The 27,024-nt window shown below is 45.1% G+C and overlaps 2 protein-coding genes across 2 annotated transcripts in view; one reads left to right on the forward strand and one right to left on the reverse strand.

The window, feature by feature from the left end:
* LOC145468723 (uncharacterized) overlaps positions 1 to 3 on the reverse strand; it is a 3,204-nt gene extending 3,201 nt beyond the window's left edge. The window contains exon 1 of the mRNA XM_081452425.1: positions 1 to 3. This exon is cut by the window's left edge and continues 2,800 nt beyond it. The gene's annotated coding sequence lies outside the window, so the exon portion shown is untranslated.
* Positions 4 to 1,265: 1,262 nt separating this feature from the next.
* LOC145467149 (L-rhamnose-binding lectin CSL3-like) lies at positions 1,266 to 4,813 on the forward strand. Its single transcript, XM_081450688.1, has 3 exons — positions 1,266 to 1,402; positions 2,134 to 2,386; positions 3,584 to 4,813. The coding sequence occupies exons 1-3, from the start codon at positions 1,351 to 1,353 to the stop codon at positions 3,957 to 3,959; spliced, it is 681 nt and encodes a 226-aa protein (XP_081306814.1). The 5' UTR covers positions 1,266 to 1,350; the 3' UTR covers positions 3,960 to 4,813.
* The last annotated feature ends 22,211 nt before the right edge of the window (positions 4,814 to 27,024 follow it).

Here is a 27,024-nt window from a genome sequence, read left to right on the forward strand (position 1 = left end):
ATAACATGATCTAAGCCATGATGCCCGGCAAGCAAACCTCAACTTACTCCACGCTTCTGTGTACTCAAGATTACCGTACTTACTCCATTCCTCGATCGATACCAGAACTTTTTCGTGAGCTTCGGACTTTTCAACTAGATTTTCGTTTTTTTTTCTTTGACAAATTATACATAAGTGTAAATCCAACCCTTTGGCCTCAGTTTCGTTTGTTTTTGAACCAGAATCCGTTTCCATATCTTATTAAACACCAAAAAACATGCCGCTCTAGATGGACTGTAAATCCAACATGGCGGACCTCTAAAATGATGAAAATGACCGCTGACCAAAATCATTGTTTTTTCCTGATTTCAGTGAGCTATTGATTTGAATACAATCCCTTTAATAAATTTAACTCTCTGATCAATTTTCAGTAGCAACATATATGCCTTCATGCCTTTGATGCTTATTTGAAAACAACAAACGATCAGCCTCGCTTTCGTGCAGTGTTGATCATGTGATCAGTATTTACTACTTAAGTCTATGGATATGTATTAGATAAACTAAATTAAACATTTCTGGTAATTTTGTGGAAATTCATTGTAGTTAATTGTATTTCCACGCCATTTTATATTCGAGCCTCGATTCCATGTTGAGCCATATAGGTCTAAAAATAGACCCCCCATAGTAGCCGCCGGTGCAGGTTACAAAATTGCCGACAACATTTTTTGTGTTCCTCAGGTTTCCCTTAACACATTTAGGTAGGTGGTTTGCTTTCACCATAAAAACCCCACGGAAATTTATTTTAAGACATATGCTCCCTGACTATGCGCCTAGAAAAGAAAGAACCAGTCTGTTTTTAGCTAAAACTTGTTTTGGCGTGGTGAGGTTCAAGTTTGAAGAGTTCTTCTACAAAATCACTTTTGTTACAAATGCATACAGAAGTACTTTTAAAGTTAATTTTTTTTTTAGATAAATCTGATGAAAGAGGTTTAGCAGTCGTGAACAGCGCAATTCTATTTATTTTTGAGAACAGGCCACAAAAGGGATTTTTAACGAACAGGGTAACAAGGAAGTTTATTGTCAACAAGGCCAACAATAGTTTCCTTCTTCGGGAATCGTTGGAAAAAGAGGTTACATTCGAGTTTAACCGTGAAACAAAGGTTTTTACATTCAGTTGGGGACTGACCGAAGGGTGAAGAGATTAAAATGCAAGGAAACAGGAGGACACAGTGATTTTTAGAGTCCAAGGGAATAATTTAATTTTCATGCGTGGCGGATCAGCTGAAACTCTTTGTGTAACATCTGACTTTTTTAATCATTATCTCTACAGATTCGGTTAGACTGCATCACAGGTTAATTTTACGACCAACGATGCCTCGTTTGCTGACGTTTTGTTTTCTTGCAATGCTTTTTGGAGGCACAGGTAAGTTTGATTGATTTATTAGCCCAATAATTTATTATTGATGCTCCTGTGCACGCCCCGCTTCCATTCATACAATGGCCGTCGTGTTCTACACTTTTAACTCTTATCTATGTCCCAGCGCCTTTTTATGATTTAAGTAAGCAGTAGCTGTGAAAATGAGCATATTCGGTTGAAGCCCACAGGTGATCAAAATGTAATTTCTCATTGCCATACCGACATATGGACTACAGCCGATCAAACAGACCCGAGATAAGAAAATAGGTTTCTATCATACAATGTGGTAATGCTCTGATCTACTACCTAATTCCTCGGTAGAACTACAGTTAAGAGTAAGGTGTGGCAGCTAGCCAGTTAGAAGGCTTCAAGTTTTCAGCATACAACTAATAGATTATTTCCGCGAGTTGCCTTTTGCCTGCTTCAATTCGAGTCTTTTCATGTACAGAAGAGTTTGATTTGTATGAAAATAAGAGTGCAGATGAATCGAACTTTCATAACAATGGTTTTGCACGAAAACTCGTTTTGACACAGAGGCAAAAGGCAACTCGGAAATGGCCCATTATTAAAAACTGAAAGAAATGATGCTAGTCTTTAATTCTTCCTTCCTGTACATGCTTGATCCCTTTAGTTTACGCACATTTTTGACTCAGACTCTCAACGAAAACAAAATAGTCATAACAAATTAACAAAGATCACGATTAATTTTTATTCTGTAATATTCTCTGTACTTTCAGGGGCATTATACTTTCGCCGAATTTGTGAAGGCAAGTCGTTGACAATTAATTGCGGCGCAAGGGTTATCGATATTCTGAGTGCATCGTACGGACGGACTCAGCAGGGATTGTGTGGACGTAACGGAAACACAAACTGCCATGCTGGAACTTCAATGAGGGTGGCTAGGTTTGAGTGCCAACAACAGCACACATGTGTTCTGTACGCTAAAAACTCAGCATTTGGAGACCCGTGTAAAGGCACCGCTAAATATCTGCAGGGACGCTCAGAATTGAATTATTAGGGAGCTAAAGCAATGACGACGGCGACCCCGAGGACAACGCCTAGTAAAAAATGAATTTATATTTTATCTTCGCATTTAGCAATTGTCTAGATCTGTTCAATAGGTCTCAGAACTTGCTCAAACTAAATATGTAACGCCAGCGTTCAATCTCATATGAAAATACGAAAAATTAGCCTCCGTGGTTCGCGTACTCTCCAAAATACTTGGAACTAAGTCATTTTACGTTGTTGTTGTTGTTGTTGTTGTGCAGAGAGCGGCTAAGAAATTTACAAAGACTTATAACGCACGTGAAGTTAGAAACTGTTTGGTGGCGTTGTCGCTGCCGTTGCCCTCGTGGTTTGCTTAAGGTCTCTAATTTTTTACAAAGCATTATTTTTTAGCTTTTTAGAGGCTTGTGCCATCATTTGCCTAGTACAGTAAAGTCAAACGAGTCTCTTATTCCACCGAATAACACCGAAGTTTCTTGATAAGAGGGTTTTCAAAAGAACGAAGTCTATGACAAACGGCGAAGGGCAAAGACGCTACAAATATTATCATTTTAACGTACACAGAACGTCTAATAAAAACGGCTAATGTTCAGTTCTCCCTGTTTGCCGTTTGTAGGCGTCTGTAAACGTCTCTTATAGATTATTAGCTTATTGGGAAGCTTCGTCTTGACTTTCGCATGGAATAAGCGTGACGAGTCGAAACGACAAACATTTCTCAGGTATTTCTCGCTATCTTGATATTGTGTGCAGGTAAGATAAATAAGGTCAACTTACCTTCAATACTCCTGTTCCGATGGCTGCTTCAAGACTTCTCGTTTGACAGCAAAGCATTTAAACTTTTTAAGTTCATGTCCGGTTTTAGTGAACTGTTTTCGATGTGAGACATACGCGAGTGCAAACTCTGACGCGTGTTGCCTTGCTTTTTAGCGCGAAAATTAATAGGCTTCCTTTTGCCTTATAAGGTTTACGCTAAAACCAGAAGCTAAAGTTTCCGCTTAACAGTGTAATCATTAACATAGGGAATTAAAACCGGTTAAAACCAAAGAAAACTGTAAGTAAACAAACATGAAATTAAAACATGCCGACTAGATAGATAATAAAACTGAGATGTTGTCGCGTGATCTGCAAAGGCTAAATCTGACAAATTCTTTATATTCACGGGTATTGTATCATTGCCAACTAACAGGTAACATACCAATGTGTGTACACAACCAGACCAGAAGTCCTGCTTCGGATTTGCGAGGGTCTTTCACGCACAGTCCGTTGTTACGGGAGGAAGAAGATCAACATCATTGAGGCCAACTATGGTCGTTTGACCGGAGGACAAATCTGTCCAGGACCAATCAAGACAACATACTGCGGAGCTGCTCGGTCGCAGGCTAAAGTGAGAACGGCATGCCAAGGAAAACCACAATGTGTCTTGCAGGCGAAAAACAGCATTTATGGTGACCCCTGTCGTGGTACAAAGAAATATCTGGAGGTAGGAATTATTCAGTTCAAATTATTTCTTTTGGATTGTATATTTCTTCTTCTCAGTATATCCCTTCATATGTTATAGTTTTTTTTCGTTGGCATTCTTTTTTTTAACTTATTTGTGAGAATTTGTCCTTTTTCATGTTCCATTCCCCTTCTCCGCTGTCGAAAGCCCCCACCCAAACATCCTCCTCTTCATTTCAAACTTTATAAGATGAAGAACTTGGAAGCAGAAACTCCGAGATACCATAGTACGTCATGTTGGTTGGAATAATATATCACCAAGATGCCTCGTGCTTTTTAACAGGATTTGGTTTCTTTGCAGAGATTTAAAAGCACCGAGGAAATTCAAGTAAGACTAATCCCCCACTTTATTCCTTTTGGCTACAGGTCAGATACAGTTGTTACTGACACGACATGGTCTAACGCGCGTCAACTGACAGGAAGTATAGTTAAAAATAAAAGAACAAATGTAGCTTGTAGTTTTCGAGGAATACAATCAATAAACTACTCGTTGACGCTGGCTATTGCCCCTGTTACTCAATTATTTTAATTCTCTACCCTAAGTGTGACATGTTTGTTTCCAGGGAGGGGGACTCTCATATAAAAAGTTGGGAGGTGCTCGTCGGAAATTTTAAAAAGAACCCCTAAGAGGTACAACACATTTTCTGTCATATACGTCATAATTTTTTTTCAGCTCATTATGACCTTAAAGGTACCGTTAAAACTCCCGCTGTGAGCCTTTTGAGGCTGAGCACCCTAAGAGGTATTCAAATGCTTTTTACTCCCTAAAGGGGACGACGAACACCCGGTCCTTTTCACATGAGAGTCCCCATAGGAGCTTTTTCGTCGAATTCTGTCCTACATCAAGACAAGCTCGGCGAGTTACCGATTTCAACAATTCCAATTAACAGTCTTCAAAATTATATTAGAAGTTGATCTTTTATCCTGAAATGAGAGAAAATGTGTGACTGGAAGGTCCGAGTCATATTAGTGTTCGTTTTTTCCTTGAAACCTTAATAGCCGAGCGTGTACAAACTGATATCACAATTGTACCCTTGTTATCTCACATGCAATACACAACTCTCAATCACCGAAAGAAGTGGGACTGATTTGTCTATCAATTGCTTTCCATAACTTGGAGTGAATGACAATAACAAGCAGATAGGTTAAAGGGCTCTAGAGAAGTGTTATTACGAGTTCAGTGTGTTCGATGTTGTTGTAGTGTCCGGGGGGACCCCATATAAAAAGGACGGGGGACCGGTGCTCGCCAGAAATTTTGAAAAGAACTCGTGAGAGGTGCCAAGATCGTGTTTTGTGGGCGTGGCTTGAAATGTTTTTAACTCCTAAGAGGTACCAACTCTAAAACGCACATCATCCCCTATCATATTTTTTCTGCTCAATACTTTAAAAGGTATAGCAAAAGTTCCCGCTGCGGATCTTTTGAGGATAAGTACCCTAAGTGGTACCGAGACCGCTTTTTTATATATGGCTCCTGATTTCAAGCAGCTTTTTTTCGTTGCGAGCAACTTTTTACATTCTTAGCAATTTCTAGTTTCCTATCAATTCTGAGAAATCGAAGCAGCTTTTAGTGCTTAAATTGCCCTTGTTTCCTTATTTCACAATGTGTTTTAGTAGGCAACTTATTTATTTCCTGTGAAAAAGAAGCCAGATTCCCCTCCCCACTAGAGCAGATCATGGGTGCAAGATGCGTGCAGCGGGCTGCTAGGTAAGCGTTTTTTTTTTTTTAATATATATATATACAAATGGCGGACGAAGATTCACATCCGACTGACTCGAGTGTCTCAGGTGAAGAAGTTTAAAAATATTAATATTAATATTGATGCGTAGTGTTAACTCGTACATTTTTTGGTTCTAATTGAGGACAAGGTTATTTAGCCACGTTAGTTACGCGGGAAAATTGCACAGAAAAGCCTAGAAATCTTATGCTTTTCTATCAGACCAAATTAACGACTAGAGCAACAATTAATTTTTTTGGGACGCGGAAACAACTTTTGAGCTACTTTTTGAGAAATTTCTGGAAATCTCGAGCAACTTGTGGAAAACCCTATTCCGGACTGGCCACCACTCCAAGCGAAAAATAAAAACACTGAACGCGCGCCAACTAGCCCAATTCCTTATGGACATTCGGAAGATGTTGCCAGTACCCGCCATGGATAATAATTTTTTTTTTCTAAACTGTTTTCGCCTTAATAAATTTTCACTGCGTTTCCGGAAGCAGTCGGGAAAATTTGGCATGAAATTTAAAAGGAGTTTGACATTGCTGTTCATGATGGAGAACCAGAATATAAATATATTAGCTCATGTCACACTGAGCCACCGATCTATTTTATTTGAGTAACAAAATCACTTTGTGAATCACTTTGTGAATCACTTGATATGATATCAGTTATAACGCTCAGAAATTTCGGCTCTTCTTTCTGGAACTTGGGGGATATTTTCCAGTCCCGGCGACTCTAAACTAACACCTGATGGCCTTGGTTTCTAGTGAAATGGACACAGGTAAAACGATCACACGTCTGGTTTCGAGGTTCTAGGCCGAAATATAGCCCCGCTTCTCTTTAAGACTGGAGGAGTAGCCGAGACCGCCTTGCGCGCATTGTGATTTTGACCAACTTCGTCTTGATATTCCGAGACTTGAGGGATATTTTTCAGTCCCGGGGACCCTAAACTAACTCCTGATGGCCTTGGTTTGCAGTGAAATGGACACAACAAAACTTTTTGAACACTCACTTTCGAGCTTCTGGGCCGAAATATAGCCCCATTTCACTTTAAGACTGTTAGAGTAGCCGAGACCGCCTCACGCACATCGTGATTTTGAACAACTTTGGCTCCATTTACCGGAACTTGGGGATAATTTCCAGTCCCGGGGACTCTAAATTAAGCGGTGATGACCTTGGTTTTTAGTAAAATGGACCCAGGTAAAACGATCGCAAGCTCGGTTTAGAGCTTCTAGGCCGAAATATAGCCCCACTTCACTTTAAGACTGATCGAGTAGGCGAGAACGCCTTTCGCGCACGGTCATTTTGACAAACTTCAGCTCCATTTCCTGCAACTTGGGGGATACTTTCCAGTACTGATTACTCTAAACTACCTCCTGATGGCCTTGGTTTGTAGTGAAATGGACACAGCAAAACTTTTTGAACACTTACTTTCGAGCTTCTGGGTAGAAATATAGCCCCACTTCACTTTAAGACTGTTAGAGTAGCCCAGACCCCCTTACGCGCATCGTGATTTTAACCAACTTTGGCTCGATTTCCCGGAACATTGGGGATATTTTCCAGTCCTAGGGACTCTAAACTAACCGGTGATGGCCTTGGTCTTTAGTAAAATGGACACAGGTAAAACGATCGTACGTTCGGGTTCGAGCTTCTAGGCCGAAATATAGCCCCACTTTACTTTAAGACTAAAAAAGTAGCCAAGACCGGCTTGCGCGCATCGTAATTTTGACCTACTTCGGCTCGATTTTCCGGAACTTGGGGGATATTTTCCAGTCCCGGGGACTCTAAACTAACTCCTGATGGCCTTGGTCTGGGGTGAAATGGACACAGCAAAACTTTCTGACCGCTCACTTTCGAGCTTCTGGGCCGAAATATAGCCCCACTTCACGTTAAGGTTGATAGAGTAGCCGAGACCGCCTTGCGCGCATCGTGATTTTGACCTACTTCGCCTCGATTTCCCTGAACTTGGGATATATTTTCCAGTCCCGGAGACTCTAAACTAACTCCTGCTTGCCTTGGTTTGCAGTGAAACGGACAAAGCAAATTTTTTTGCACGCTTACTTTCGAGCTTCTAGGCCGAAATATAGCCCCACTTCACTTTAAGACTGATAGAGTAGCCGAGAGTGCCTTACGCCCATCGTGATTTTGACCAACGTTGAAGCGATTTCCCGAAACTTCGGAAATCTTTTCCAGTCCCGGGGACTCTAAACTAACTCCTGATGGCCTTGGTTTCCAGTAAAATGGACACAGGTAAAATGATCGCACGCTCGCTTTGGAGCTTCTGGGCCGAAATATAGCTCCACTTCACTTTAATTAAGACTCACAGAGTAGCCCAGACCGCCTTGCGCGCATCGTGATTTTGACCAATTTCGGCTCGATTTCCCGGAACTTGGGGGACGTTTTCCAGTCCCGGGGGACTCTAAACTAACTCCTGATGGCCTTGGTTTGTAGTGAAATGGACACAGTAAAAAGTTTTGAACGCTCACTTTCAAACCTCTGGGCCGAAATATAGCCCCACTTCACTTTACGAGTGATAGAGTAGCCGAGACCGCCTTACGCGCACAGTGATTTTCACCAACTTCGGCTCGATTTCCCGGAACTTTTTGAATATTTTCCAGTTCCGGGGACTCAAAACTAACTCCTGTTGGCCTTGGTTTGCACTGAAATGGACACAGTAAACATTTTTGAACAGTCACTTTCGAGCTTCTGGGCCGAAATATAGCCTTAATTCAGTTTGAGACTGATAGAGTAGCCGAGACCGCCTTACGCGCAACGTGATTTTTAGGAATTTTGCCTCGATTTGCCGGAACGTGGGGCATATCTTTCAGTCCCGGAAACTCTAAACTAACTCCTGATGGCCTTTCTTTGCAGTGAAATAGACAGAGCAAAACTTTTTGAACGCTCACTTTCCAGCTACTCGGCCGAAATATAGCCCCACTTCACTTTAAGACTTATAGTGTAGCCGAGGCCGCCTTTCGCGCATCGTGGTTTTGACCCTTTGGCTTGATTTCCCGGAACTTGGGGGATATTTTGCAGTCTCCGGGACTCTAAAATAACTCCTGATGGCCTTGGTTTGCAGTGAAATGGACAGAGCGAAACTTTTTAAACACTCATTTTCGAGCTTATGGGCCGAAATATAGACCCACTTCACTTTAAAACTCATAGAGTAGCCGAGACCGCCTTGTGCGCATCGTGATGTTGACCAACTTCGGCTCGATTTCCCGGAACTTGGGGGATATTTACCAATCCCGGGTACTCTAAACAAACTCCTGATGGACTTGGTTTGCAGTGAAATGGACGCACCAAAACTTTTTGAACGCTTGGTTTCGAGCTTCTAGGCCGAAATATAGCCCCACTTTACTTTAAGACTCATAGAGTAGCCAAGACCGCCTTGAACGCATCGTCATTTTGACCAACTTCCGCTCGATTTCCCGGAACTTAAAGGATATTTTCCAGTCCCGAGGACTCTAAACTAACTTATGATGGCCTTGGTTTGCAGTGAAATGGACACAGCAAAACTTTTCGAACGCTCACTTTCGAACTTCTGGGCCGAAATAACGCCCCACTTCACTTTAAGACTCATAGAGTAGCCAAGAGCGCCTTGCGCGCATCGTGATTTTGACAAAGTTCGGCTCGATTTGCCGCAAATTGGGGGATATTTTCCAATCCCGGGAACTAAACTAACTCCTGATGGCCTTGGCTTCCATTGAATCGGAAAGAGCAAAACCTTTTGCACGCTCGGTTTCGAGTTTCTAGGCCGAAATATAGCCCCACTTACTTTAAGACTGAAAGAGTAGCCGAAACCGCCTTGCGGGCATCGTGATTTTGACGAAGTTCGACTCGATTTCACGGAACTTGGGAGATATTTTGCAGTCCCGGGGACTCTAATCTAACTCCTGATGGCCTTGGTTTGCAGTGAAATGGACACAGCAAAACTTTTTGAACGCTCACTTTCGAGCTTTTGGGCCGAAATATAGCCCCACTTCAGTTTAAGACTCAGAGAGTAGCCGAGACCGCGTTCCGCGCATCGTGATGTTGAAAAACTTCGGCTCGATTTCTCGCAACTTGGGGGATATTTTCCAGTCCCGTGGATTCTAAACTCGTCGGTGATGGCCTTGGTTTTGAGTGATATGGACCCAGGTAAAACGATTTTAACGCTCACTTTCGAGCTTCTGGGCCGAAATATAGCCCCTCTTTACTTTAAGACTGAAAGAGTAGCCGAGACAGCCTTACGTGCTTGGTGATTTTGACCAACTTTGGTTTGATTTCCTGGAACTTGGGGGATATTTTCAAGTTTCGGGGACTCTAAACTAATCGGTGATGAACTTGGTTTTTAGTTATATGCACCCAGGTAAAACGATCGCACTCTCGGTTTCGAGCTTCTAGGCCAAAGTATAGCCCCACTTCACTTTAAGACTGTAAGAGTAGCTGAGACCGTCTTGGGCGCATCGTGATTTTGTCCAACTTCGGCTCGTTTTTCTCGAACTTAGCGGATATTTTCCAGTCCCGAGGACTTTAAACTAACTCCTGATGGCCTTGGTTTGCAGTGAAATGGACACAGCAAAACTTTGTGAACGCTCACTTTCGAGCTTCTGGGCCGAAATAAAGCCCACTTCACTTTAAGACTGATAGAGTAGCCGAGACCGCCTTACGCGCATCGTGATTTTGACCAACTTCGGCTCGATTTCCCGGAACTTGGTACTTTGTTTTTGGTCCCGGGGACTCTAAACTAACTTCTGACTGCCTTGGTTTGAAGTGAAATGGACACAGTAAAACATTTTCAACGCTCACTTTCGAGCTTCTGGGCCGAAATGTAGCCCCACTTCACTTTAAGACTCATAGAGTAGCCGAGACCGCCTTGCGTGCATCGTGATTTTGACCAACTTCGGCTCGATTTCCCGGAACTTGGTACTTTGTTTTTGGTCCCGGGGACTCTAAACTAACTTCTGACTGCCTTGGTTTGAAGTGAAATGGACACAGTAAAACATTTTCAACGCTCACTTTCGAGCTTCTGGGCCGAAATGTAGCCCCACTTCACTTTAAGACTCATAGAGTAGCCGAGACCGCCTTGCGTGCATCGTGATTTTGACCAACTTCAGCTCGATTTCCCGGAACTTGGGGGATATTTTCCAGTTTCGGGGACTCTAAACTAACTCCTGACTGCCTTAGTTTGCAGTGAAATGGACACAGCAAAAACTTTTGAAGGCTCACTTTCGAGCTTCTGGGCCGAAATATAGCCCCACTTCACTTTAAGACTGATAGAGTAGCCAAGACCGCCTTCCGCGCATCGTGACTTTGACCAACTTCGGCTCAATTTCCCGGAACTTGGGCGATATTTTCCAGTCCCGGGAACTCTAAACTAACTCCTGATGGCCTTCGTTTGCAGTGAAATGGACACAACAAAACTTTTTTAACTATCAATTTCGAGCTTCTAGGCCGAAATATAGCCCCACTACACTTTAAGACTCATAGAGTAGCCGAGACCGCCTTGCGCGCATCGTAATTTTGACCAACTTCGGCTCGATTTCCCAGAACTTGGGGAATATTTTCCTGTCCTGGGGACTCTAAACTAACTCCTGATGGCCTTGGTTTGCAGTGAAATGGACACAAGAAAACTTTTTGAACGCTCGGTTTCGAGCTTCTGGGACGAAACATAGCCCCACTACACTTTAAGACTCAGACTAGCCGAGACCGCCTTACGCGCATCGTGATTTTGACCAACTTTGCCTCGATTTTCCGGAACTTGGGGAATCTTTTCCAGTCCCGGGTACTCTAAACTAATTGGTGATGGCCTTCATTTTTAGTGAAATGGACCCAGGTAAAACGATCGCACGCTCGGTTTCGAGCTTCTAGTCCGAAATATAGCCCCACTTCACTTTAAGTCTGAAAGAGTAGCCGAGACCGCCTTGGACGCATAGTGATTTTCACCAACTTCGGCTCGATTTCCCGAAACTGGGGGATATTTTCCAGTTTCGGGGACTCTTAAACTAACCCCTAATGGCCTTGGTTTGCTGTGAAATGGACACAGCAAAACTTTTTGAACGCTGACTTTCGAGCTTCTGGGCCGAAATATAGCCCTACTTTACTTTAAGACTCATAGAGTAGCCGAGACCGCCTTACGCGCATCGTGATTTTGACCAACTTCGGCTCGATTTCCGGGAACTTGGTGCTTTTTCTTTGGTCCCGGGGACTCTAAACTAACTTCTGACTGCCTTGGTTTGAAGTGAAATGGACACAGTAAAACATTTTCAACGCTCACTTTCGAGCTTCTGGGCCGAAATGTAGCCCCACTTCACTTTAAGACTGATAGAGTAGCCGAGACCGCCTTACGCGCATAGTGATTTTGACCAACTTCGGCTCCATTTCCCGGAATTTTGGGGATATTTTTAAGTCCTGAGGACCCTAAACTAACTCATAATGGCCTTAGTTTGCAGTGAAATGGACACAGCAAAACTTTTTGAACGCTCACTTTCGAGCTTCTGGGCCGAAATATAGCCCCACTTAACTTTAACACTCACAGAGTAGCCTAGACCGCCTTGCGCGCATAGTGATTTTGACCAACTTCGGCTCGATTTCCCGGAACTTGGGGAATGTTTTCCAGTCCCAAGGACTCTAAACAAACTCGTGATGGCCTTGGTTTGCAGTGAAATGGACACAGCAAAACTTTTTTAACGCTCGGTTTCGAGCCTCTAGACCGAAATATAGCCCCACTTCACTTTAAGACTCATAGACTAGCTAAAACCGCCTTGCGCGCATCGTGATTTTGACCAACTTCGGCTCGATTTCCCGGAAATGGGGGATATTTTCCAGTTTCGGGGACTCTAAAGGAACTCCTGGTGGCCTTGGTTTGCAGTGAAATAGAGACAGCAAAACTTTTTGAACGCTCACTTTCGAGCTTCTGGGCCGAAATATAGCCCCACTACACTTTAAGACTCATAGAGTAGTCAAGACCGTCTTCCGCGCATCGTGATTTTGACCAACTTTGGCTTGATTTCCCGTAACTTGGGGCATATATTCCAGACCCGGAGACCCTAGACTAACTCCAGATGCACTGGGTTTGCAGTGAAATGTACACAGCAAAACTTTTTGAATGCTCACTTTCCAGCTTCTGGGCCGAAATATAGCCCCACATCACATTAAGACTCATAGAGTAGCCGAGACCGCCTTGCGCGCATCGTGATTTTGACAAACTTCGGTTCGACTTCCCGGAACTTCGTTCCTATTTTTTAGTCCCGGAGACTCTAAACTAACTCCTGATGGCCTTGGTTTGCAGTGAAACGGACACAGCAAAACTTTTTCAACGCTCACTTTCGAGCTTCTGGGCCGAAATGTAGAACCACTTCACTTTAACACTCATAGAGTAGCCTAGACCGCCTTGCGCGCATCGTGATTTTGATCAACTTCGGCTCGATTTCCCGGAACTTGGGGATATTTTCCAGTTTCGGGCACTCTAAACTAAGTCCTGATGGCCTTGGTTTGCAGTGAAATGGACACAGAAAAACTTTTTGAACGCTCGGTTTCGAGCTTCTGGGCAGAAATATAGCCCAACTTCACTTTAAGACTCATACAGTAGCCAAGACCGCCTTCCGCGCATCGTGATTTTGCCCGATTTCGCCGCGACTTCCCGGAATTTGGGGGATATTTTCCAGTCTCGGGGACTCTAAACTAACTCCTGATGGCCTTGGTTTGCAGTGAAATGAACACAGCAAAACATTTTTCAACGCTCACTTTAAAGCTTCTGGGCCGATATATAGCCACTGTTCACCTTAAGACATATAGAGTAGCCGAGACCACCCTGAGCGCATCGTGATTTTGACCAACTTCGGCACGATTTCCCGGAACTTGGGGGATATTTTCCAGTCTCGTGGACTCTAAACTAACTCCTGATGGCCCTGGTTTTCAGTGAAATGGACACAGGAAAACTTTTTGAACGCTCGGTTTCGAGCTTCTAGACCGAAATATAGCCTCACTTCACTTTAAGACTCATAGAGTAGCCGAGACCGCCTTGCGCGCATCATGACTTTGACCAACTTGGGCTCGATTTCCCAGAACTTGAAGGATATTTTCCAGTCCCGGGGACTCTAAACTAACTCCTGATGGCTTTAGGTTGCAATGAAATACACACAGCAAAACTTTTTCAACGCTCACTTTCGAGCTTTTGGGCCGAAATATAGCCCCACTTCACTGCAAGACTGAAAGAGAAGCCAAGCCCGCCTTCCCCGCATCGTGATTTTGACCGGCTTCGGACGATTTCCCGGAACTTACGGGATCTTTTCCAGTCCCAGGGACTCTAAAGAAACTCCTGATTCCCTTGGTTTGCAGTGAAATGAACACAGCAAAACTATTTAAACGCTCACTTTCGAGCTTCTGGGCCAAACATAGCCCCACTTTACTTTAAAACTGATAGAGTAGCCAAGACAGCCCTACGCGCATGGTGATTTTCACAGACTTTGGCTCGCTTTTCCGGAACTTGGGGATATTTTCCAGTCCTCGGAACGCTAAACTAACTCCTGATGGCCTTGGTTTGCAGTGAAATGGACACTGGTAAAACGATCGCACGCTCGGTTTCAAGCTGCTAGGCCGAAATATAGCCTCACTTCACTTTAGGACTGAAAGAATAGCCGAGACCGCGTTGCGCGCATCGCGATTTTGACCAACTTCGGCACGATTTCCCGGAACTTGGGGAATATTTTCCAGTCTTGGGGACTCTAAACTAACTCCTGATGGCCTTGGTTTGGAGTGAAATGGACACAGCAAAACTTTTTGAACGCTCACTCTCGAGCTTCTAGGCCCAAAATATAGCCTCACTTCACTCTAAGACTGACAGAGTAGCCGAGACAGCCTTACGCGCATCGTGATTTTGACCAACTTTGGCTCGACTTCCTGGAACTTGGGGGATATTTTCCAGTCCCGGGGACTCTAAACTAACTCCTGATGGCCTTGGTTTGAAGTGAAATAAACAAAGCAAAACTTTTAGAATGTTCGCTTTCGAGCTTCTGGGCCGAAATGTAGCCCCACTTCACTTTTTGACTAATACAGTAGCCAAGACCGCCTTAGGCGCATCGTGATTTTAGCTCACTTTGGCTCGATTTCTCGGAACTTGGGGGATATTTTCCAGTCCCGGGGACTCTAAACTAACTCCTGATGGCCTTAGTTTGCAGTGAAATGGACACAGATAAAACCATCGCACGCTCGGTGTCGACATTCCAGGCCGAAATATAGCTCCACTTCACTTTAAGACTGAAAGACTAGCCGGCACCGCATTACGAGCATCGTGATTTTGACCAACTTTGGCTCGATTTCCCGGAAATTGGGGGATATTTTCCAGTACCGGGGACTCTAAACTAACTCCTGATGGCCTTGGTTTCCAGTGAAATGCACACAGGTAAAACGATCGCACTCTCGGTTTCGAGCTTTTAGGCCGAAATATAACCCAACGTCACTTAAAGACTCAAAGAGTAGCCCAGACCGCCTTGCGCGCATCGTGATTTTGACCAACTATGGCTCGATTTCTCGGAACTTGGGGGATATTTTCCAGGCTCGTGGACTCTCAACTAACTCCTGATAGCCTTGGTTTGCAGTGAAATGGACACAGCAAAACTTTCTGAACGCTCACTTTCGAGCATTTAGGCCGAAATATAGCCCCACTTTACTTTAAGACTCATAGAGTAGCCGAGACCGCCTTACGCGCATCGTGATTTTGACTAACTTTGGCTCGACTTCCCGGAACTTGGGGGATATTTTCCAGTCCCGCGAACTCTAAAATAACTCCTGATCGCCTTGGTTTGCAGTGAAATGGACACAGGTAAAACGATCGCACGCTCGGTTTCGAATATCTTGGCCGAAATATAGCCTCACTTTTATTTGAGACTGAACGAGTAGCCGAGACCGCCTTGCGCAAATCGTGATTTTGACCAACTTCGGCTCGATTTCTAGGAACTTGGGGGATATTTTCCAGCTCCAGGGACTCTTAACTAACTCCTAATAGCCGTGGTTTCCATTGAAATGGTCACAGCAAAACTTTTTGAAAGCTCACTTTTGATCTTCCATGCCGAAATATAGCCCCACTTCATTTTGAGACAGAAAGAGTAGCCGAGACCCCCTTACCTGCATCGTGATTTTGAGCAACTTTAACTCGATTAGCCGGAACTTGCGGGGTATTTTCCAGTCCTGGAGACTCTAAACTAACTCCTGATGGCCTTAGTTTTAGGTAAATTGACGCACGCTCAGTGTCGAGCTTCTAGGCCAAAATATAGCCCCACTTTATTTTAAGACTGAAGGAGTAGCGGAGACCTACTTTACGCGCATCGTGATTTTGAGCAACTTTGGCTCGATTACCCGGAACTTAAAGGATATTTGTCACTCGCGGGGACTCTAAACTAACTCCTGACGGCCTTAGATTTCAGTGAAATAGACACAGGCAAAAGAAGCGCACGCTCAGTGTCGAGCTTCTAGACCGAAATATAGCCCCACTTAATTTTAAGACTGAAAGAGTAGCCGAGACCGCCTTCCGTGTATCGTGATTTTAAGCAATTTTGGCTCGATTTGCCGGAACTTCGGGGATATTTTCCAGTCTCGGGGCCTCTAAACTAACTCTTGATACCGTTAGTTTTTAGTGAAGTGGAAACAGGCAAAAGGAGCGCACGCTCTATGTCGAGCTTCTAGGCAGAAATATAACCCTACTTCATTTTAAGACTAAAAGAGTAGCCGAGACCGCCTTACGCCCATCGTGATTTTGAGCATCTTTGGCTCGACTTGCCGGAACTTGGGGGATATTTGCCAGTCCCGGGGACTCTAAACTAACTCCTGATGGCCTTAGTTTTCAGTGAAATGGACACAGGTAAAAGAAGCGCACGTGCGGTGTCCAGCTTCTACGCCGAAATATAGCCCCACTTCATTTTAAGACTGAAAGAGTAGCCGAGACCGCCTTACGCGCATCGTGATTTTGAGAAACTTTGGCTTGATTTGCGGAACTAGGGAGATATTTTCCAGACCCAGGGACTCTAAGCTAACTCCTGATGGCCTTAGCTTTCAGTGAAATAGACACAGCAAAACTTTTTGAACGCTTACTTTACAGCTTCTAGGCCGAAAAATAGCCCCATTTCACTGTAAGACTTAAAGAGTCGGCGGCTACCGCCTTGCGCGCATCGTGTTTTTGACCAACTTCGGCTGGATCTCCCGAAACTTGGGGAAAATATTCCAATCCCAGCGACTCTAAACTAACTCCTGATGGCCTTGGTTTGCAGTGAAATGGAAACAGGAATACTTTTTGAACGCTGACTTTCGAGCTTCTAGGCCGAAATGTAGCTCCACTTTACTTTAAGACTCATAGGGTAGGCGAGACCGCCTTCCACGCATCGTAATTTTCACCAACTTCGACTCAATTTCCCGGAACTTGGGGCATATTTTCCAGTCTTGGGGACTCTAAACTAACTCCTAATGGCCTTGGTTTGCAGTGAAATTGACACAGCAAAACGTTCTTAACGCTCGGTTTCGAGCTTCTGGGCCGAAATATAGGCCCATTTTATTTTAAGACTCATAAAGTAGCGAAAACCGCCTTGCGCGCATCCTGATTTTGACCAAATTCGGCTCGATCTCCCGGAACTTGGGGGATATTTTCGAGTCCTGCGGACTCTAAACTAACTCCTGATGACCTTGGTTTGCAGTGAAAAGGATACAGCAAAACTTTTTGAACGCTCACTTTCGAGCTTCTTGGCAGAAATTTAGCCCCATTTTACTTCACGTCTCGTAGAGTAGGCGTTACCCCTTTGCGCGCATCGTGCTTTTGCCCAACTTAGGCTCGATTTCCTGGAAAACTGGTGTGTCCAGTGAAATGGACACACCAAAGTTTTTTGAACGCTCAGTGTCGAGGTTCTGGACCGAAATATAGCCCCACTTCACTTTAAGACTCATAGAGTAGACGAGTCCGCCTTGCGCGCATCGTGCCTTTGACCAAAATCGGCTCAATCTCCTGCAACTTTGGGGATATTTTCCAGTCGCAGGGACTCTAAACTAATTCCTGATACCCTTAATTTGCAGTAAAATAGACACAGCAAAACTTTTTGAACGCTCACTTTCGAGCTTCTGGGCCGAAATATAGCCCCACTTCACTTTAAGACTCATAGAGTAGCCGAGACCGCCTTGCGCGCATCGTGATTTTGACCAAGTTCGGCTCTATTTCCTGGAACTTAGGGGATATTTTCCAGTCCCGGGTCTCTAACCTAACTCGTGATGGCCTTGGTTTCCAGTGAAATGGACACAGCAAAACTTTTTGAACGCTCGGTTTCGAGCTTCTGGACCGAAATATAGCCCCAGTTCACTTTAAATCTGATAGAGTAGCCAAGACGGCCTTACGCGTATGGTGATTTTGACAACCTTTGGCTCGATTTCCCGGCACTTGGGGGATATTTTCCAGTCCCGAGGACTCTAAACTAACTCCTGATGCCCTTGGTTTGCAGTGAAATAGACACAGGTAAAACGAGCGTACGCTCGGTTTCGAGCTTCTGGGCCGAAATATAGCCCAGCTTCACTTTAAGACTGAAAGAGTAGCTGAGACCGCCTTGCGCGCATCGTGATTTTGACCAACTTCGGCTCGATTTGCCTGATCTTGGGGGATATTTTCCAGACCCGGGGACTCTAAACTAACTTTTGCTGGCCTTGGTTTGCAGGAAAATGGACACAGGTGAAACAATCGCACGTTCGGTTTCGAGCTTCTAATCCGAAATATAGCTCCACTTCACTTTAAGACTGAAAGAGTAGCCGAGACCGCCTTGCGCGCGTCGTGATTTTCACCAACTTCGGCTCGATTTGCCGGAACTTAGGGGATATTTTCCAGTCCCGGGCACTCTAAACTAACTCCTGAATGCCTTTGTTTGCAGCGAAATAGACAGAGCAAAACTTTTTGAACGCTCATTTTCGAGCCTCGGGGCCGAAAGATAGTCCAACTTCACTTTAAGACTCATAGAGTAGCCGAGACCGCCTTGACCAATTTCGGCTCGATTTCCCAGAACTTGGGGGATATTTTCCAGTCCCGGGGACTCTAAACTAACTCCTGATGGCCTTGGTTTGCAGTGAAATGAACACAGCAAAACTCTCAGAACGCTCACTTTCGAGCTTCTGGGCAGAAATATAGCCCCACTTTACTTTAAGACTTATAGAGTGGCCGAGACCACCTTGCGCGCATCGTAATTTTGACCAATTTCGGCTCGATTTCCCGGAACGTGGGGACTATTTTCCAGTGCCAAGGACTCTAAACTAACTCCTGATAGCCTTGGTTTGCAGTGAAATGGACACAGTAAAACTTTTTGAACACTCACTTTCGAGCATCTGGGCCGAAAAATAGCCCCACTTCACTTTAAGACTGAAAAACTAGCCGAGACCGCCTTACGCGCATCGTGATTTTGACCAACTTCGGCTCGATTACCCGGGACTTGGGGGATATTTTCCAGTCCCGGGGACTCCAAACTAACTCCTGATGGCCTTAATTTGCAGGGAAATAAACACAGCAAAACATTTTGAACGCTCAGTTTTGAGCTTCTGGGCCGAAATATGTTGCCCGACTTCACTTTAACACTCAAGGAGGGACTGAGACCGCCTTGCGCGCATCGTGATTTTGACCAACTTCACCTCTATTTCCCGGAACATGGACGATATTTTCCAGTTCGGGGGAGTAAAAACTAACTGCTCATGGCCTTGATTTGCAGTGAAATGGACACAGCAAAACTTTTTGAACGCTCACTTTCGACCTTCTGGGCCGAAATATACCCCCACTTCATTTTAAGACTGAAAGAGTAGCCGAGACCGCCTCACGCGCATCGTGATTTTGAGCAACTTTGGCTCGATTTCCCGAAATCTTGGGGATATTTTTCAGTGGCGAGGACTCTAAACTAACTCCTAATGGTCTTAGTTTTCAGTGAAATGGACACAGGCAAAAGGAGCGCACGCTCGGTGTCGAGCTTCTAGGCCGAAATATAGCCCCACCTTATTTTAAGACTGAAAGAGTGCCCGACACCGTCTTACGTGCATCGTGATTTTGAGCAAGTTTGGTTCAATTGCTGGAACTTGGGGGATATTTTCCAGTCGAGGGAACTCTAAACTAACTCCTGATAACCTTAGTTTTCCGTGAAATGGACACAGGAAAAAGAAGCGCACGCTCGGTGTCGACCTTCTAGGCCTAACTATAGCCCCACTTCATTTTAAGAGTGAAAGAGTGGAAGACACCGCCTTGCGCGCATTGTTATTTTGAGCATCTTTGGCTCGATTTGCCGGAACTTTGGGGATATGTCGCAGTCGCGGGGACCCTAAACTAACTCCTCATGGCCTTAGTTTTCAGTGAAATGGACACAAAGGAGCGCACAATCCGTGTCGAGCTTCTAGTGCGAAATATAGCCCCACTTCATTGTAAGACTAAAAGACCGGCCGAGACCGCCTCACGCGGATCGTGATTTTGAGCAACTTTGCCTCGACTTGCGGGAACCCAACGAATATTTTACAGTGTCGGGGACCTTAAACTAACTCCTGATGGCCTTAGTTTTCAGTGAAATGGACACAGGCAAAAGGTGCGCACGCGCGGTGTCGAGCTTCTAGGCCGAAATATAACCCCACTTCATTTTAAGACTGAAAGAGTGGCCGAGACCGCCTTACGCGCAACGTGATTTTGAGCAACTTTGGCTCGATTTGTTGGAACTTGGGGATATTTTTTAGTGCAGGGGACTCTAAACTAACTCTTAATGGTTTTGGTTTGCCGTCAAATGGACACAGGAAAACTTTTTGAACGCTCTCTTTCGAGCTTCTGGGCCGAAATAGAGCCCCACTTCACTTTAAGACTCATAGAGTAGCCAAGACCGCCTTGCGCGCACCGTGATTTTGACCAACTTCGGCTCGATTTCCCTGAACTTGGGAGATATATTCCAGTCCCGGGGACTCTAAACTAACTCCTGGTAGCCTTGGTTTGCAGTGAAACGGACAAAGCAAATTTTTTTGTGCGCTTACTTTCGAGCTTCTAGGCCCAAATATAGCCCCACTTCACCCTAAGACTGATAGAGTAGCCGAGAGTGCCTTACGCCCATCGTGATTTTGACCAACGTTGAAGCGATTTCCCGAAACTTCGGAAATATTTTCCAGTCCCGGGGACTCTAAACTAACTCCTGAGGGCCTTGGTTTGCAGTAAAATGCACACAGGTAAAATGATCGCACGCTCGCTTTGGAGCTTCTGGGCCGAAATATAGCTCCACTTCACTTTAATTAAGACTCACAGAGTAGCCAAGACCGCCTTGCGCGCATCGTGATTTTGACCAATTTCGGCTCGATTTCCCGGAACTTGGGGGACGTTTTCCAGTCCCGGGGACTCTAAACTAACTCCTGATGGCCTTGGTTTGCAGTGAAATGGACACAGCAAACTTTTTGAACATTCACTTTCAAACCTCTGGGCCGAAATATAGCCCCACTTCACTTTAAGAGTCATAGAGTAGCCGAGACCGCCTTACGTGCACAGTGATTTTCACCAACTTCGGCTCGATTTCCCGGAACTTTTTGGATGTTTTCCAGTTCCGGGGACTCAAAACTAACTCCTGTTGGCCTTGGTTTGCAGTGAAATGGACACAGTAAAAAGTTTTGAACAGTCACTTTCGAGCTTCTGGTCCGAAATATAGCCTTAAGTCACTTTGAGACTGATAGAGTAGCCGAGACCGCCTTACGCGCTTCCTCCTTTTCACCAACTTCGGCCCGATTTCTTGGAACTTGGGGGATATTTTTTAGTCCTGGGGACTCTAAACTACCTCCTGATGGCCTTGGTTTGCAGTGAAATGGACACAGCAAAACGTTTTGAACGCTCACTTTCGAGCTTCTGGGCCGAAATATAGCCCCACTTTACTTTAAGACTGATAGAGTAGCCAAGACCGCCTTACGCGCATCGTGATTTTGACAACCTTCGGCTCGATTTCCCGGAACTTGGGGGAGATTTTCCAGTCCCGGGGACTCTAAACTAACTCCTAATGGCCTTTGTTTCCAGTGAAATGGACACTGGTCAAAGTGATCGCACGCTCGGTTTCGAGTTTCTAGGCCGAAATATAGCCCCACTTCACTTTAAGACTGAAAGAATAGCCGAGACCGCCTTGCGCGCATCGTAATTTTGACCGACCTCGGCTCGCTTTCCCGGAACTGGGGGGATATTTTTCAGTCCCGGGGACTGTAAACAAACTCCTGAAAGACTTGGTTTGCAGTGAAATGGACACAGCAAAACTTTTTGAATGTTCACTTTTGAGCTTGTGGGCAGAAATATAGCCCCACTTCTTTTTAAGACCTTGCGCGCATGGTGATTTTCACCAACTTCGGCTCGATTTGCCGGAGCTTGGGGGATATTTTCCAGTCCCGGGGACTGTAAACTAACTCCTGATAGCCTTAGTTTTCAGTGAAATGGACACAGGCAAAAGGAGCGCACGCTCGGTGTCGAGCTTCTAGGCCGAAATATAGCCCCACTTCATTTTAAGAATGAAAGAGTAGCCGAGACTGCCTTACGCGCATCGTGATTTAGAGCAACTTTGGCTCGATTTGCTGGATCTTGGGGGATATTTTCCAGTCCCAGGAATTCTAAATTAACTCCTGATGGCCTTAGTTTTCAGTGAAATAGACACATATAAAAAAAGCGCACGCTCGGTGTCGAGCTTCTAGACAGAAATATAGCCCCACTTCATTTTAAGACTGAAAGAGTGGCCGAGATCGCCTAACGCGCAACGTGATTTTGAGCAACTTTGCTTCGATTTGCCGAAACTTGGAAGAAATTTTCCAGTCCCGGGGACTCTAAACTAACTCTTGATTGCCTTAATTTTCAGTGAAATGGAAACAGGCAAAAGCAGCGCACGCTGGGTGTCGAACTTCTAGGCCGAAATATAGCCCCAGTTTATTTTAAGAGTGAAAGAGTAGCCGAGACCGCCTTGAGCGAATCGGGATTTTGAGCAACTTTCGCTCGATTTGCCGAAACTTGGGAGATAATTTCCAGATCCGGGACTGTAAACTAACTCCTGATGGCCTTAGTTTTCAGTGAAATGGACACAGGCAAAAGGAGCCCACGCTCGGTGTCGAGCTTCTAGGCCGAAATATAGCCCTACTTCATTTTAAGACTGAAAGAGTAGCCGACACCAAATTACGCGCATCGTGATTTTGATGAACTTTGGCTCGATTTGCTGGAACTTGGGGGATATTTTCCAGTCCCGGGTACTCTAAACTAACTCCTGATGCCCTTAGTTTTCAGTGTAATGGACACAGGCAAAACGAGCACACACTCGGTTTCGAGCTTTTAGGCCGAAATATAGCCCCACTTCATTTTAGACTAAAAGAGAGGCCAAGACCGCCTCACGCGCATCGTGATTTTTAGCAACTTTGGCTTGATTTGTCGCAGCTTGGGGGATACTTTCCAGTCCCGGAGACTCTAAACTAACTCCTGATGGCCTTAGTTTTTAGTGAATTGGACACAGGCAAAAGGAGGGCACACACGGTGTCGAGCTTCTAAGCCGAAGTATAGCCCCACTTCATTTTAAGACTGAAACGGTGGCTGACACCGCCTTACGCGCATAGTGATTTTGACCAACTTTGGCTTGATTTGCCGAACACTTGGGGGATATTTTCCAGTCCCGAGGACTCTAAACTAACTCCTGATGGCCTTAGTGTTCAGTGAAATGGACACAGGCAAAAGGAGCGCACGCTCGGTGTCGAGCTTCTAGGCCGAAATATAGCCCCGCTTCATTTTAAAACTGAAAGAATGGCCGAGACCGCCTTACGCGCATCGTGATTTTGAGCAACTTTGGCTCGATTTGCCGGAATTTGGGGGATAGTCTCCAGTCCCGGGGACTCTAAACTAACTCCTCATGGCCTTAGCTTTTAGTGAAATGGACACAGGCAAAAGGAGCGCACGCTGGGTGTCGCGCTTCTAGGCCGAAATATAGCCTCTTTTTATTTTAAGAGTGAAAGAGTAGCCGAGACCACCTTATGCTTATCGTGATGTTGAGGAACTTTGCCTTAATTTGCCGGAACTTAGGGGATATTTTCCAGTGCCAGCGACTCTAAACTAAGTCCTGATGGCCTTAGTTTTCAGTGAAATTGACGCAGGCAAAAGGAGCGCACGCTCGGTGTCGAGCTTCTAGGCCGAAATATAGCCCCACTTCATTTTAAGACTGAAAGAGTAGCCGAGACCGCCTTACGCGCATCGTGATTTTTAGGAATTTTGCCTCGATTTGCCGGAACGTGGGGGGTATCTTCCAGTCCCGGAAACTCTAAACTAACTCCTGATGGCGTTTGTTTGCAGTGAAATAGACAGAGCAAAACTTTTTGAACGCTCACTTTCGAGCTACTCGGCCGAAATATAGCCCCACTTCACTTTAAGATTTATAGGGTAGCCGGGGCCGCCTTTCGCGCATCGTGGTTTTGATCAACTTTGGCTTGATTTCCCGGAACTTGGGGGATATTTTGCAGTCCCGGAAACTCTAAACCAACTATTGTAGGCTATGGTTTGCAGTCAAATGGACACAATAAAACTTTTTGAACGCTCTCTTTCAAGCTTCTGGATCGAAATATAGCCTCACTTCACTTTAAGACTCCGAGAGTAGCCGAGACCGCCTTGCGCGCATCGTGATTTTTACCAACTTCGGCTCGATTTCCCGGAACTTGCGTAACATTTTCCAGTCCCGGGGACTCTAAAATAACTCCTGATGGCCTTGATTTGCAGTGAAATGGACACAGCGAAACATTTTAAACACTCGTTTTCGAGCTTATGGGCCGAAATATAGACCCACTTCACTTTAAAACTCCTAGAGTAGCCGAGACCGCCTTGTGCGCATCGTGATGTTGACCAACTTCGGTTCGATTTCCCGGAACTTGGGGGATATTTACCAGTCACGGGTACTCTAAACAAACTCCTGATGGACTTGGTTTGCAGTGAAATGGACACACCAAAACTTTTTGAACGCTTGGTTTCGAGCTTCTAGACCGAAATATAGCCTCACTTCACTTTAAGACTCATAGAGTAGCCGAGACCGCCTTGCACGCATCGTGATTTTGACCAACTTCGGCTCGATTTCCCGGAACTTAAAGGATATTTTCCAGTCCCGAGGACTCTAAACTAACTTATGATGGCCTTGGTTCGCAGTGAAATGGACACAGCAAAACTTTTTGAACGCTCACTTTCGAGCTTCTGGGCCTAAATAACGCCCCGCTTCACTTTAAGACTCATAGAGTAGCCAAGATCGCCTTGCGCGCATCGTGATTTTGACCAACTTTGGCTCCATTTCCCGGAGCTTGGGGGACGTTTTGTAGTCCCGCGGACTCTCAACTAACTCCTGATGGCCTTGGTTTGCAGTGAATGAGACACAGCAAAACTTTTTGGACGCTTGGTTTCGACCTTCCGGATCGAAATATAGCCCCACTCAACTTGAAGACTCATAGAGTATCGGAGACCGCCTTGCACGCATCGTGATTTTGACAAACTTCGGCTCCATTTCCCGCAACTTAAAGGATATTTTCCAGTCCCGGGGACTCTAAACTAACTCTTGATGGCCTTGGTTTGCAATGAAATGGACACTGCAAAACGTTTTGAACGCTCACTTTCGACTTTCTGGGCCGAAATATAGCACCACTTCACTTCAAGACTCATAGAGTAGCCATGACCGCCTTGCGCGCATCGTGATTTTGACCAACTTTGGCTCGATTTCCCGGAGCTTGGGATATATTTTCCAGTCTCGGGGACTCTAAACTAACTCCTGATGGCCTTGGTTTGGAGTGAATCAGACACAGCAAAACTTTTTGGACGCTTGCTTTCGAGCTTCTGGGCCGAAATATAGCCCCACTTAACTTTAAGACTCATAGAGTAGCCGAGACCGCTTTGCGCGCATCGTGATTTTGACAAAGTTCGGCTCGATTTCCCGCAAATTCGGGGATATTTTCCAATCCCGGGGACTAAACTAACTCCCGATGGCCTTGGTTTCTATTGAATTGGAAAGAGCAAAACCTTTTGCACGCTCGGTTTCGAGTTTCTAGGCCGAAATATAGCCCCACTTCAGTTTAAGACTCAGAGAGTAGCCAAGACCGCGTTCCGCGCATCGTGATGTTGAAAAACTTCGGCTCGATTTCTCGCAACTTGGGGGATATTTTCCAGTCCCGGGGATTCTAAACTAGTCGGTGATGGCCTTGGTTTTGAGTGATATGGACCCAGGTAAAACGATTTCAACGCCCACTTTCGAGTTTCTGGGCCGAAATATAGCCCCACTTTACCTTAAGACTGAAAGAGTAGCCGAGACAGCCTTACGCGCTTGGTGATTTTGACCAACTTTGGTTTGATTTCCTGGAACTTGGGGGATATTTTCAAGTTTCGGGGACTCTAAACTAATCGGTGATGAACTTGGTTTTTAGTTATATGCACCCAGGTAAAACGATCGCACTCTCGGTTTCGAGCTTCTAGGCCAAAGTATAGCCCCACTTCACTTTAAGACTGTAAGAGTAGCTGAGACCGTCTTGGGCGCATCGTGATTTTGTCCAACTTCGGCTCGTTTTTCTCGAACTTAGCGGATATTTTCCAGTCCCGAGGACTTTAAACTAACTCCTGATGGCCTTGGTTTGCAGTGAAATGGACACAGCAAAACTTTGTGAACGCTCACTTTCGAGCTTCTGGGCCGAAATAAAGCCCACTTCACTTTAAGACTGATAGAGTAGCCGAGACCGCCTTACGCGCATTGTGATTTTGACCAACTTCGGCTCGGTTTCCCGGAACTTGGTGCTTTGTTTTTGGTCCCGGGGACTCTAAACTAACTTCTGACTTCCTTGGTTTGAAGTGAAATGGACACAGTAATACATTTTCAACGCTCACTTTCGAGCTTCTCGGCAGAAATGTAGCCCCACTTCACTTTAAGACTCATAGAGTAGCCGAGGCCGCCTTGTGTGCATCGTGATTTTGACCAACTTCAGCTCGATTTCCCGGAACGTGGGAGATATTTTCCAGTTTCGGGGACTCTAAACTAACTCCTGATGGCCATGGTTTGCAGTGAAATGGACACAGCAAAAACTTTTGAAGGCTCACTTTCGAGCTTCTGGGCCGAAATATAGCCCCACTTCACTTTAAGACTGATAGAGTAGCCGAGACCGCCTTACGCGCATGGTGATTTTGGACAACTTTGGAACAATTTCCCGGAATTTGGGGGATATTTTTCAGTCGCAGGGATCCTAGACTAACTCGTGATTGCCTTGGTTTGCAGTGAAATGGACACAGTCAAAACGATCGCACGCTCGGTTTCGAGCTTCTAGGCGGAAATATAGCCCCACATAACTTTAAGACTGATAAAATAGCCGAGACCGTCTTGCGCAGATCGTGATTTTGACCAACTTCGGCTCGATTTCCCGGATCTTGGGGGATATTTCCCACTCGCG

Source organism: Orbicella franksi, chromosome 14 (genome assembly GCF_964199315.1).
Source record: "Orbicella franksi chromosome 14, jaOrbFran1.1, whole genome shotgun sequence".
Classification (NCBI taxonomy): Eukaryota; Metazoa; Cnidaria; class Anthozoa; order Scleractinia; family Merulinidae; genus Orbicella; species Orbicella franksi.

Bases quoted from the DNA above. Each gene is read 5' to 3' on its own strand.
- LOC145467149 (XM_081450688.1), top strand. From the start codon at position 1,351: ATGCCTCGTTTGCTGACGTTTTGTTTTCTTGCAATGCTTTTTGGAGGC. The intron at 1,403-2,133 runs GTAAGTTTGATT...CTGTACTTTCAG, and splicing joins AATGCTTTTTGGAGGCACAG to GGGCATTATACTTTCGCCGA. The intron at 2,387-3,583 runs GCAGGGACGCTC...CATTGCCAACTA, and splicing joins AAAGGCACCGCTAAATATCT to ACAGGTAACATACCAATGTG.